The sequence below is a fragment of the Rhea pennata genome, chromosome 8 (assembly GCF_028389875.1).
Source record: "Rhea pennata isolate bPtePen1 chromosome 8, bPtePen1.pri, whole genome shotgun sequence".
In the NCBI taxonomy this organism is placed as follows: Eukaryota; Metazoa; Chordata; class Aves; order Rheiformes; family Rheidae; genus Rhea; species Rhea pennata.
Window position 1 is genome coordinate 27,202,843 of NC_084670.1, and position 14,118 is coordinate 27,216,960.

General features: G+C 40.3%; 1 protein-coding gene across 1 annotated transcript; it reads right to left on the reverse strand.

Moving 5' to 3' along the window:
* Positions 1-9,386: 9,386 nt before the first annotated feature.
* RGS21 (regulator of G protein signaling 21) lies at positions 9,387-12,587 on the reverse strand. Its single transcript, XM_062581662.1, has 4 exons — positions 12,571-12,587; positions 11,814-11,890; positions 10,194-10,360; positions 9,387-9,590 (listed from the first exon to the last, which is right to left on the reverse strand). Exons 1-4 carry the CDS (start codon positions 12,585-12,587, stop codon positions 9,387-9,389), a joined length of 465 nt encoding a protein of 154 aa, XP_062437646.1.
* Positions 12,588-14,118: the final 1,531 nt, after the last annotated feature.

A 14,118-nucleotide genomic window follows, 5' to 3' on the forward strand; every position in this document is an offset into this window, starting at 1 on the left:
ATTTATAGTCTTAGTGCCAACAGTGCTATCCAGAAAACTGCCACAAGGTGGTATCACAGCATTTTGTAAGATGTTGAAGTTATCATATAAAACCAACTTTCTTAACACAGGTTTAATGTAAAATAGCTCTGGATACAAGAGGCTCTTGTTTTAAGATGTTACCTGTAAGAAATACCCTTTAATACTGCAGTATTCCCTGTAGAACTTCAAGTTGCTCCTATAAATGTAATTCCCAGAAGGAATCCCAGTCTACCTATCTACTCAAAAAACACAACAGGAAAGAAGAGAGACTGATCAATGCAGCAAGTGAGTCTGTCCGTCTGCCGGTAGCAACCTTCAGGCTCGTTAAGTAGAGAACTGACATATACAAGGCATTTTCCTGCCATAATTGGTCAAGATAGCATTATTTATGCTGCAAGTTAAGCAAGCTAAACTATTTCCTAAGCCTAGATAAGCAAAGTAATCTTAATGCCTGTCTTGATTCTGCGCCTTGCCTCTCTCGCGTGTTAGCCGCTTAACGCTTTCCAGCTCCTTGGCGCGGGCGGTTGTGCTGACGTGTGTGAAGATGCTTCCCTGGACGTGGCAGGGCACTCGGGAGCCCGCGGAGCAGGAGACCTGAGTTCTGCTGCATGGGAGCTAACTACCAACTTTGTGCTCAGTGTCTGCTGCGCTGATGGATTCAGGATTTGGTTGCAGTGAATTAAAGACGGAAAAGACTTATTTAGTGGCGAGGCCCATCTGCTGTGCCAGTGAGCTTTTTTTTTTTTTTTTTCCCCTAGTTCATTTATTATTCCAGTTACTGTCCCACCTCATGGGAATTCTGGCTTTTCCATTGAGGAAAATAAGAAAAAATCTTAATTAACCTATATCTGTGTTTTGTAGCTGTAATCTGATTGTTCTGGTTCCTTGAAGCGTGCTCCGTGTCTTCTGTTTGAGCTCTTCTTTAACACGTATGCCTGACTGGCATGTCTCTTGCTGAGGCGCTGCGTTCGTGCTCGTCTCTCGGACGTCTCTTTATAAGTCAAATCCTTGTTGCTCTCTTTTCCTAGTCTCCAGAAATTTCCTAATTCCTGCCTGCTCACTAGTATCTTCTGATAAATGAGGTGCTTCCTATTTCAAAATGCTAATTTAGGACGTTTTGGGGGAGAGGAACCGTGCTCTGCCCTGTGAAATGCTGCGTCTACCAGCGCTGTTGGACGTAAAGCTGTCGTGTCCGTTTCCGTGGTTATTTTTCACTGGCGGGTGATGGCCCGTTCGCTCCCTCTTTTTGCGTTGTACTCCCTCCCAATTTAATGCCTGCAGGTTTCATTTGTGTACGCATCTCCCTCCCTTCTGTGTCACTGGAGATGATTTTAAAGTAGTTCTCCAATGGATCTTTCCTTTTGCTACTTCACCTTTTTTTTTTTTCTTTTTTTTTTCTTCTCCCCCTGTGGGCTGCCAGCAAAGGATTAAATCCTGGAATAATTTTAAATACATAATTAAGACAAAAAGGGAAACAAAATACTAAAATAACATTGATTTTTATTGTAAAAACAAGATCATGTGAAATATGTATGTGTATCTATTGTATACATTTAATAAAAACCCACCACTGTGGCTCAGACCGCAATGCCTTTGCTAAGTGTTTGGGTAAGCAGTTGCTCCCAAGAATCATCTGACTTCAAGTACCAGTGCCCGAAGGATCTATTTCACTGAGGACTGTTAAAACATGAATATATTCAGATTTTAGTCCATTCTAAAAGGAAACAAAACCAATCCTTTCTCCCCATTTTATTTTAAGAAAGAATTCAAACTTTTAATTTTCATAATTATTGAATTCATAAGTGCAGATGAGCTGAAACCGCATTTTTAGTGGATAAAGTACTTAGTGGTGGATATCCTTTTTACTAACTCACTTCACAGAAACCTGTGGAGATTTTAAGGGGCACTGATAGATATTTTTTAATATTGCACCCGTTTAATTTATAATGGGGATCCTCCTTCTGTGACCATTCCTCTGGTTTTAATTTCAATTCAGAATATAGGCTTATTACCTAGTCATGAGAAATATTTTGTTAGTACTAATAAAAACGTCATGTGAAAATGTTAGAAAAAGCTTGGGGAGTTGCCATGAAATATGACTGTAACTAGTAAAAAGCTTACTTTAAAAAATCCAATGTTCAGTTTTAAATTTTAGGCAAAAATGTAATGTCCCTAAGAAAAGCAATGTCGCCTTGGCAAGAGGTTTCAGCAGCGCTCCGTCACGTCCATCGTCGCTGGTGGGAATGCAGAGAGCTCTGTGCAAGCTGAGTGGGAGAATAACTGAAAAATGACATAAATGTCAGAAAGGACGGAGCTGGGTCCAGGGAGAGCTGCTTCTCAGAACTCCTGTCTCTGAGGACAGAGCTGCCAGCACTGACCCGCTATCAACATTGAATTTGAGACTGGTGAAGGTGTCCAGAATATGTTGCACTTGCATTGCAGTTAATGCAAAAAAAAAAAAAAAAAAAAAAAACCCAATGTACTGTGTTACAAGAACCTCTTTTATGCTGTTTAGCCATCTGCGTTCTTCACTCTGCTCTTCTAAAAGCCTCAGCTCCGGTGGGAAAGGCAAGAAAGATAAAGGCCTTTCACAGCTGCCCTTCCCCCTCGCTCCACGGGCAAAGTGACTGCAGGCAGGTCAGAATCCAGTACATCTGCTCTGGAAATGAAGTTCAAATATATCTGAAACTGCACCTACGGTATAGCTGCTGATAGTGCTTCAGGACCAGCTGTGCAAACTCGGAAAGGACTTGCAGAAAGTTCCCTGCTGGTGCTGAGCCCAGGCAGGCAGTGCAGGAAACGCTTAGCAATATAAACGTTGATATATTATAAATATCCCAGTGTCAGTCAATGTCGCTTCATCCAATATAGCCCCTGCTTTATGTAGCATCATTTCACAGTGTCAGAGGTTTTCTGTAGTCAGCCCTTCAGCCTGAATTTGCTTATGCAGCTTCTCTACTTGAATGTAATGTTTTAAGTAGCAAATTAGTTCAGCCATCCAAAGGAGCTCACCCAGTTAGGTTATACGAAGAGTGAGTTTTCTTGAGACTGTGGTTTTCTCTCATGATATATTAGCACTTTTTTCACATTCACTATCAAATATCATAAAAATATTCAGAAGTAAATGCCCCACATGCTCCGGCTGTTAGGCGTTTGCTTGGGTTAGTAGCAGAAATATCTATGCCTGGAAGAAGAGGTATCTATGACCAGAAAAATTATTTAATAATGTTTAATAATGTTATTATTAAATTATGAATTATGGAAAATTGTAAAAAAAAAAAAAAAAAAAAAAGTGAATAGAGTACAGTCAGTCAAAGAAGTTTAACCTGGGCATGACTGAGCAGTATGGAAGTCTGGATTGGGAAGTCTCTTCCTATCCTATCTTTTTGTATTTCTATAGCTGTGCAGTCCTGGGAGTGCTGCTGCCAGAGCAGATGATAATAATTTCATTATTCAAAACACAAAATTATGAATCTTAGTGTTTCTTCTCTTCCTGTCTTCCTCTGCTAAAACATGAGATTTAGAAGAAAACATAATACATCTGAAATTCTTCAAGAAACATAATTTTCCTGAAAAGCTTTTTCTCTTCTCTGGTTTATGAGCCTTTACGTTATAACCATTGCATTACAAAAAAAGATTGCTTCCCCTGAAGTACTTTTGCGTGTTTGTTTGTTGTTGAGTATGTGCTTTTGTTTGCCTTTCCAGCACTGTTACGCATGGTGGGGAAACTATTTACAGAGCTAAATATAACCTACATGCAAACCTAAATGCAAACAGATCTGGACTGGGAGACAAATCCAGCTCTGCTCATTTTATGCACAAATAACTAAATCCATGCAATGCAGAAAAGAATACAAGGCAATGCCTCTTTTAGGACAGATAAATGATATCATGGCAGCTAGAAACAGAGAAAGTAGCTAAACAGAGAAATAAGGCAGTTAAATCATTCACTCTAATACAGTCTAGTTTTTCTCACTAAAGATCAGAGCATCCAGAACCTCCCCAGAAATGACGAAGAATATGCTGAGTCTAATTACCAAGCCTAAAAATTAGAGAAGTTGGAAAATTGGGAGAAATGAAAAAGAAACTTTTCTAGGAAGTGTTTTCCTCAAAAATGACCTTTGCAAGGATGTTTAGAGTTTTTAGTGATGCTTTCAGTGCTATCTATCAGTCCTTCAAAATACTTTACATTACTAGGTGAGTATTTCAAATGAAGTAATTTTACTTCAAAACAAAATGACAGAATGAAATAATTCCAACTCTTAGGTAGTGTAGAGCCAAATTTACTGGGTTTTATATTGTGCTATGTGCTAAATGATGATTAATATGCAATGGTGATCTCATATTCATTTTTCAGATTCATTTTTCCATTGCAAAAAGGAGCTTCTTCCTTAGCTACGTGAGATCTACAAACAGTGTCAAGATGTATGACAACTCCTCTTTTCATATCTTTTTCCTCCTCTTTGGTTTTCAGTATATTGAAAGGCAGACGATATCCTTTATGCTTAAGCTTTATGACAGGCTGTAAAGTTCTACCTATAATGTGAGGTGTAATTTTCATTCAGGAGTAAAGCTGTTAAACGTAGCTTATGAATTTAATCTGTATTTGTATATGACACACTTCCTTTTCTTAGAGATAGGAGTAAAGTTTAGATGCAACAAGCAGGTAATCTTCCCCAAAATTCAGAGTGGAGTGCATTTTTGGGGAAAACACCTATCTTTTAGCCTCTGGTCCTCAGAACTTGTGGCTATTTGATATATCCAGCTCTGATAGACAGTGGAGCGTAGTACCTTGCGTCTCCTATCTGCTCTAACACCCGCAGAGCTCGACGGGGGCCTTTCCCCGGCTTATGTGCCTTCCACGCGTGCGGTTCCGTGCAAGCGGTTGCATTTCTACAGGTGTTTGGCACGGAGGGGTGACAAAATTGCAAATGTAACGAAGCCCCTGTGCTCTGCGCTCGCGGGAGGTTGTCGAACCAAATGTTTCCTGGCTGCTGTTTACATACTTGGCCACACTGGTATCGTTCACGTTTGGATAAATTGAAGTTAGCACTGACCCTGTCACCAGCCTTTAGCTTTATTGAACTTGTTTTAAAAATGTGTAGTATATAGATGCCGGAGCAAAACTGTTACTCAATATGGGTTAATGGGGGTAAAACTCTTCTTAAGACGTTTAGGTTGTCGTTGTGCTGGCGTAATCCTCCTTAGCAGCAGAGGCTTCTTGAGGGCTTCAGCATTTTGGGCTTTTACTTTGGATCAAGAGGATCAAGATGGAAACAAGTGTATAAGAGGTTTTTGTGCAAAGTCTGAGCCTACGTATGTACGCGTGCGCTCAAGTTTTAGTGTTATTGTGATAGCAAGGAATTTCCGAACAGAGCAGAATATGCAAGTCTTTGTGTCCAGCGTTTCCAGGAGTACGCTGGTTTTGGCAAAACTTAGACAAAGTCGGAGGACACAGGTCGGACACAGGTCGGAGCCTCGCCAGAGCTTGTTCACCTTTGGAAACGTGCCTGGCTGCGGGGGTTGCGGGACGCCGTGCGTCAGGCCGGCCCGCGCTGCCTGCATCCCCAATCCTGGGCAGCGCTGTCCTGGAAAGCGCTGCGCGGCGGCAGCCTACGGGCCCTGGGAGCCTTCGGATCGGCACCGTGTGCAGGAGTTTGGATTTTTTCAAAGAAATGCAATGTCTCTTTTTGAGTTTATTTCTAATGTTTCTATTTGGCAGGGTTTTTCAATTTTTTCTTTCTTTCTTTTTTCTTTCTTCCTCTTTTTTTTTTTTTTTTTTTTTTTTTTACTGAAAGGGAATGGATTCTTTTAAAAATAAATTCTTCTCAGAGTGGAAATTGTTGTCTGGGTTGGACTTGTAAACAGAAAGAAAAAAAAGAACAAATAAGGCCTCCTTAATTTTTCATCCAAAGCAAGTGGGAAAGGCTTGGAGTGCAAATGCTGCTTCCAACACAACTTCCTATAAATGCTTTCTAGATTGTTAGATACAACAGTATTTTCTTCCTCCTTTTTTTAGCTGACTTGCAAAAAAAAAAATCCACCAAAACCACCCCAAAATTTCCACCATAACCTGTCAGACAATTATTGAATGAGTAATATTCAATATTATTAACGCTGTAATTCCATGCCTGGCCTTTTACTATATCAAACTGTCAGATGCTCTTGAGCTGGGATGCTTGGCTGTGAACCCTTTTGTTTTCTTTTCTTTCTGAATGAATGAATTGATGTAAAGTTTCAAAGCCTTACTTTTATATCTTAGAGAATAAACAGAAATGAAGACCAGTGGCTCCAAGATTTAATATCCCATATAGAAATGGGATGATGCAGTATTACCCAGTTCTGCAGTCTTTAATCTTCTGTGGATTTGTCTGTTCCCAAGATAATACTGTTCCTAAGAAGTGAAGTATTGAGTAAAATTAAATAATAAAAAAGCTTGAAACTGGTGCATTAAAGGAAATGAAAAAAGTGCCTTAGAAACATTTTGAAGTCAGTGGATGTTTTCGCTGAACCTATCCTATTCTAGGACTTTGTTCCTAAAGTGTTGTCAGTTGACAGCAAAATAAAGTTTGTAAATGAATACAACTTTCACATCTGGACATTTTCAGATACCATCTGAAATAAATCTGTAATAATGCATAAGTTACATTACATAAATTTTAAGCAATATGATTCCTCAGCTCTGAGGTACTTTAATGTGTTGTAGATTCCTTTGTTTAATTGCATATCATATAGTCAGATAGTGCTTGTTTTTAAAAATTAATTGTGAATGTACTTCTCAAATTATTGTTGGATACATATGAATTTATAGTGATTCATTTATTTAAACATTGCAAGGTTTCATCTTATATTAAGCTCTTGAAACAATTCTATAAATTACATTGTTGCAAGACTTAGTCAAAAATAACTTTATAACTCAGGCTTGTAGATTAATATAGTTTTAATTGGGGGGTTATGGAAGAATTAGTATTGTTAAATTCTGTTTGAGTCTGGCAATAACCTTTAAAAGGGCAATTACTGTAAGTTTCTGCTAAAACATTTATATTGAAATAATGTCAATCTCATTCATGATCCTTTATAAATGTTGGAAGGAATGTGAAATGCTACGATGTTAAGAATGCTTCACTCTTGGAGATAACGATGCTGTTGATTGTAGAGATTTATTCAGATAGCAGGGGACAGAGCATCTGTTTCTGCTGACGGATTCCTACTATAGTTTTTGTACAGTCATCAGAATAATAATAAGCATTATTTTTATCAAGATTGACTATGTTACCTATATTTTTAGTTTCTCCTTATGCTGTGATCGCAAACTGTCGGGAAGCAGAGGAACCTGGCAGCTGCCGCCGCCTCTGCCGCTTTCCCGCCCCGTTTGGGATAGGGAAAGTCAGAGGTGTACGTGCCGAAAAGGGACACGGGCAAATGCGCGAGATCTCATGGTCACGCGTCTGTTCTCAAGGTACTTTTTGTCCTTAGGTCGCATTTAATAGAGCAGAATTTTTCAGCTTCCTACTTTCCCTAAAAAGAAAGATGACTTGATCCTGCCTCTTCTCCCACACGTGGGAATTTCCCGTTGGGAAAACGGGGGGTTGGATTTGGAGCGAGGAGGAGAGGCGACCCGCTACGTTTCTGAGTGAGCGGCATCACTTCAGCAATCCTGATCGCCGTCTGCACGGCGACTGCGATCAGCAGAAATTCCCCAGGGCAGAGAAGGCATCGAGGCTGCGCCGCGGGCGGAAGCTGCGATTTTTCCACCGAAGCATCGTTGCAAAACGGGCGGGAGCTGGGGGACTGCAGAAGGAAACCGCATCCTCCGTGTAGCTCAGCCGCAGCCCGCGTGGTTGTTGCTCAGTTAACGCTGGGGGAGAAAGACGAGAAAGAGAGATGGAGAGGCAGGAACGAGAGCTAGGAAGTGGAGCAGATTTTGGTTATCGAAGAATAGCTGTTTTACACAGCGCGTAACCTACGTAAGCGGTGGCAGTACGTTAACCTAAGCACGTAACCAAAGGCAGAACATCGGGGCTTTCAGACGACTTAATGTCTTTATTTTCTAAACTGAATTAGTTCCCTAATCTGGTTTGCTAAATCAAAAGGATCTTTCGTGTAGAGAACATGATGGCATGCGGAAGGAAGGAACAGAGGTCCCGAAAGGGAGGGATTCCTGGAAACGCACAGCAGCTCGAAAGCGAACGGATTAAGTTCGTTTTTTTTTGTTTTTTTTGTTTTTTTTTTCAATCTTATTGCTCTCTATTCTATTTAGAATTATTTTCTGTAGCGAAGATTCTTCCTGCTCCAAATGCTTAGAATATGATTTCCTCAAGAATACACCACAGTTCCTTCCTCCACCCAAAAAGATGGAGTAAGTCCTCTAGCGGCATTACCCAGATCAGTGTGTGTGAGCGCTTAGACACACCTGAATATTGCACTACAGTTCTGTCATACCTTGCTTGTTGGGATAGTAATGCCATGGCTAAATTCTGATTTAAACACTTATTTTTCTAAAACAGTTTTTCTCATGCTGCTCTTCTATCTAGCTATATTTCATTGAAAAAAAATAATTATATAATTATTCACATTACTATTTCTATATGTGTGCAGTACAACTGATATGTTTGGATAGCAAAGAAAATGAATTACTAATAGAAGCTGTATACAGAATGATTTACTCCTTTCTTCCAAAATGCCCAAACAACTAATAAAGTGAGACATTTCAATGAAAAATTTTAATAAAAAACCACAAAGAACATTGAAGAGACTCATATCAAAGAAAATGGTATTATGAAACACTAATTTCTTCCTAATGCTAGGAACTTTTGTTAGAAGGTAGCTAATTATGAAATATTGTCTATAATCCATCATCATTCACACTGTATAATCTGCCATGTTTCAACTTCTCCTCCTGTTCTGTATTTGATATTTTTAAAGCAGTTTTTAAAAATGTTTACGAATTGCAAACAATAAAATGAATGAATGAATTCATTTATATGTATGTCAGACAAAAGGACTTTGTTTTTTGAGGCTGTACTTCTGAAGAAGAATCAAAAGCAAAGCTGAAAACCAAAACATTTTGCTTAAAAAAATATAACTCCTCGACAAATAAGTATCTGAAAAATTATTAATAGAAGCCTTCTCCATGTCTAAAAATCTAGCTAAAATGCCTCAGCATATTTTATGTTGTTTCTTGAATATTTCTCCACCAACTTTATTAGAAAGAATGATAGATATCTTGCACTGAAAAACAGGCTGGCAAAGACAATTCTTAGATCTACTTTGTACGATGGCTTTAAGAAAGTGTTATCTATACCGAGTTGCCACAGAAGACGTTCACAAATCCATAATCCCTCGTGTCTTTGGCATTTACCTTCTCACAGAAACGGGAGCCGTCTTTTCTGGTTCCCATCCTGTTGCTTGTTCACTAGTTCCTTATACTCCTCTGACCTGAGAAACCTGGGGAAGGAGTCCTTTGCCATGAGACCATAGACCAACCTCTGCGCGTCGTCAAAGCAGCTGAGGCTGGGCTCTGAGATACTCTGAGAGATGTGGTTTCTGGTGTGATAGTCAATATTTATCTGTAGGGAAGAAGGAGGCATAAAATGGATTTCACAGTCACTATCAAAAGTGAACCATCAGCGTAAAAACTCGTGAGCACACATCTGGTAATTAACTACCAAGCGTGTTCCATCACAGAAAGTCATTTTTACATAATCATCAAACTGACTGCTGTGACTGAAATATTTGCAAGCCGATGTTTTAATATTCATCGTGTCAAAAATACCTGTACCAATGAAAATGCACAAATAGTGATCATTAAAATTCTGATATACTGGTGCCTATAACATGGAGGAAATGGTGCTTATTGCGCTATAAAAGCAATCAAAGAAAACAAATGGTACTGAACGTGTTTCCTTAAGCGTTAAGGTGGCAGTTTCAGAAGGTGTGCTAGGCCCGTGCCCGGTGTGAAGACCGCGTCCGAAGTATTATTTAACCATTAGGTGTCCTTGTTTGCTTCGCAGAGTTCCCCAGCGCTTTCACCCTGGCAAGCAGAGGATGTGAAAATGGAAGGAGAGCCACGGCGGACGGCATTTTCGGTCATTCGAAGGAGTTTGGTTCTCAACTTCCTGCTTGGTTCCCATCCGCGGTGAGTGCCCAGAATATGTACCCAAGCTATTTACCTCCTTTGGAGCATCAGCTTGTATGAAGTCAGAATAAATCTTTTGGGCTTTTGAGGCAATCTTAGCAGAGGACGTGGTTTTCTTGAAGTCCTCGCAGGCCAGCCAGAACTCAATGTTCTCCTCGCTGAACTCGGACTTCAGAAACGCTCTGAAGGCGGCCAAGCCGTCTGGAAAAGAGCAGACGAGGCGGTGGGGCGAGGACGACTGAAGGGTCTCTGCAGGTTATTTGTGTAACTATCGCGATACACGCGGTTTTTTGTCGCTGTTCTGGCTGTCAGCTAGGAACTGGTCCTGTAAGGCGCTTACGGGGCAGGTAAATAGCAGGTGAAACAGAAGCGATGGTAAGGTGGCGAAGGGAGTTCTCTCTGAGCACTAGGGACTGAGGAACGCTCCTAACGCCTGCCTGGCCCAGGTCTTTGTAACGCTGAGAGGCTAGTCCGAAAGAGGTCTTAGAGACTTTGGTCTATAAAACAGTTTGAAGGGATGAGGCAATCAGTGGTTTGAGGCTGACAGTTCGTCTAAGACATACCCTGAAAATTAAGTCATACTGCGGTGAAGTAGCGTGCCTCTCCCAGAGGTAAGGGTGGCCCGGCTCAATAGCACTTACCCCTGCTTTCAAGGAACGACTAAGTTTTCGGTGCAGAGGTGGACTCTTGGACACTTTGTCGGCATTGTGTGTGCTTTAAGAGAAAATAAAAATGAAACTCAAGCTGTTTTGGAAGAAGTTGTTTTGAAATGAATCCACGTTGCAACCTCATAGAAGAGAAAGGTGACTGCACCCAAACTTAGCGGTGCCTGTCGAGTCACCGCTGTTCAGAAACAGCGGGGAGGCATCCGGGCCCCAAAGCGCCAGCAGGAAAACGGCGCAGGTGCGAGGAAATTTGGAACAGCTCCGCACGGTTTGGGGTTTAAGGTCAGTGAGAATGAGATCTCTTGGAGAAATGACCTTGGAATTTTAGAAATAATCATGCTTTTGTTTTTCTATATACTGTAAATCAATGCAGAACACATGCATATTTCTTTGTAGTGGGCATGTCTAAGAAAGTGGGGTTTTTATGCTTACGTTAGTGAAATGGGTTAGATATAACATGAATAGCAAAAATAAGCTTATCAGAATCTACTCTCCTAAAGCATCAAACTTGCTCAGTTATTCCCATTCTACTTGCTTAATTGCCATCACATGATCTTGAATTTGCACAGTTTATCAGGATGACTCAAGTTCAATTTCTGTTTGACTGTTTTGTTGTTTCGATGGTATTTGAAAACAGCATTACTCTTTGAAAAGCAAATAGCACAGCTGCTAAACGCATTTTTTTTTAAAAGAATACATTGCACTGGGTTGAACAACCAGTATCTACAGAAAATGGAAGTTCTTTCATATTAATTCTGCCTTGTTCAAAGTCCCTTAAACATTAATCGGAAAGAATATTGTGCTTGCAGCTTGCAGAAACGTTCTGCCGCCGGCTTTCAATGCACCGGCTCAAATGCCTCTAGCAAAGGAGCTGATGTAGTTCAAAGCACAGGGCGAGCTGCGCTGGAAAGCGGTGTGGAAACCTGATATTGGGGTTTGTGAGCAATGTTGATGCATGCTTCTTAAAATGTTTTTTTTTAACATCTTACCTTTATTGGCTAGTAGCGTATCCACAGATTGGGACCAGGCCATAGTTTCCCTAGGGGTTGACCTGTAGAAACAACATCTATCCTTGAAAACAGCGTTGTGATCTTTTGCCGGTGCAGTCTAGTAGTCTATCGTGGTTATTCTATCATTTGGGTCACGGGCTATCTCGCTGAGGGAGCGGTATGAGGCATTTGTAAGTGTTACCCTAGGTATGTATGCAAGTCAACAAAAAGTTTGACTCGTTTAAGGTGTAGAGAACCATGCAAGGGTTGCAAGGTCTGTGCCTATTCTTTTATGATCAGCTGATGATATACATTTGAAAAAGAAGTTTGAAAAATTTCCGATTACTTGATGTCTGAGTGATACAGATCTGACCATTCCCTGAAAACTTTCTATGTAGATAAATTTTTTTAAATCAGTCTTCCTGAATACTGTAATTTTAAAAGGCTCCTAATCATGTGTCTGACTAGATAGACCCATTTTTAAGGATATTTGGGGATTAATGTTTCTCACTGCATTTTAATTTCTTTTTCATCACACACTTTTCTATAATTTTGGACCTTTCAAGCGTCATTAAGCTTATTCCATTGTGCAATGAAATTAATTGCATAGCAGATCGTCACAGCAGCTGTGGAAGAACGTGAATAACCATGAGGGTGCTGTAAACCACAGAGCAACCAGGTGTGTGTAATTAGGCTCCGCTTGCATTTTACGGGGTACTTATCACTGGATGCTGGTTCTTGATTGACAGCTCCTTACTTTTTCTGGGGAAGCATGGGGCCAGCTTCTCTAGTTAATCTGCCCACGCACGGTGCGCCTCAGCCTGCGTTTGGAGGAACGTACCTGTCGGAGAGGGTAGTTTGATGCCCTTGGGCTTGCTTGACTGCCAGCCACACGTTATTTCTGCACTGACGATTTGATTGAATAATGTCAGCTGTCCAGGCACGTGGATGGGAACAGACCACAATTCCCCAAAAGATAGTAATGCTGTCGAGATTTTCATGGTGGTGTAATATGCTGTACAATGACTGCTCAGTGTATGTGATCTGACTGTATTTCAGATACTCAAAAACTTAGTCTATTTTCAGTTACTGTTCATCACAGCCTGTGGCGCTCTCAAAGGTACTACGATCATCAGCGAGTCATCTGGTAATATTACCCCAGTACAAACATCACAAGTGCACAATACCGAGGTTGAGCAAAGTCAGCCCTTTCCATAAAAAGTAGCCAACAGTGCAAGGACTTTTATAGTTTTTGTCATGTACTTACTCTGTTTGGAGTTTAGTAATTTCTGGACAGGAATCCTGGTATTTTGCTAAAATTTCCTAAGGAGAAAAATTGATCTTGGTATTAAAATAGCTTGCTGCTTGTGCAAATGTATTCGCTATTCGTAATATTCAATCTCAAACAAGAGAAAGAGAAATATGAATGTGTACTAGAGACAGGCTGGGAATCTCATGCAGAACTATTACTAAGCTTTCTGTAAATCTGGATCCAGCTTACACTGCTCAAGTCCACAGCTTCAGTTCTCTGTTAACCCAGACTGGACTTTCAAAGTAGTTCAGCCCCATATTTGCTAGCTAATTTTAGCATATTTCAAAAACTTCATCTATGAGGGCTCTGGCTTAAGATATCTTCAAATCTGATAACTGTGATGTAGAACCTTGGTTTGAGTTCCCAGCCTTTGGCAGCATGCGGGAGAGCTAAAACTGTAGGAAATGAGGTATCAATCTGTTGGTTGCATGTCTCCTCCTTTTCCAATATTGTGTGATAAGGCCCATTGAGTTACTAAGTATTTAAATCTTCTGAACTTTCAGGCTTACTATTTGACATTGTAGTGATTTTCATCACTTGTTCTTTAGGTATCTTTAGGCATTTTTGTTCACTGAGTTATCCTCCAGAAACTGCTACCTTTATTTTAAAAATAATCAAACAAACAAAAATGCATCTGTTTAGTGAAAATAGGTACATAATTTTGGATCCCTGAACTGCATCTCAGCTAGATGCTAGCCTCATAGACAGTATGTAATGGTTCTTCTTATTCAATTAGTGTATTGACCTAAGAAATCATCTTCATTTGTGTATGTTCCTAAAAGGGTTGCCTTGTACTCACCTGAGTGCAATGTGAGAAAATGACCCACTCCCCAGCAGCTGTTTTGTTTTGCTGGTGTTTCCCCTCGATCAGGTTCAGTATGTTATTTCTCTTCAACACTTGCCCTCCGTTGAATCCGTTCCATACCCAGGCTTGCTTGGATAGTTCTGCTTTGTATAGCGTAACCTCAGCAGAAAAAAGGTAATGTTCTGTCA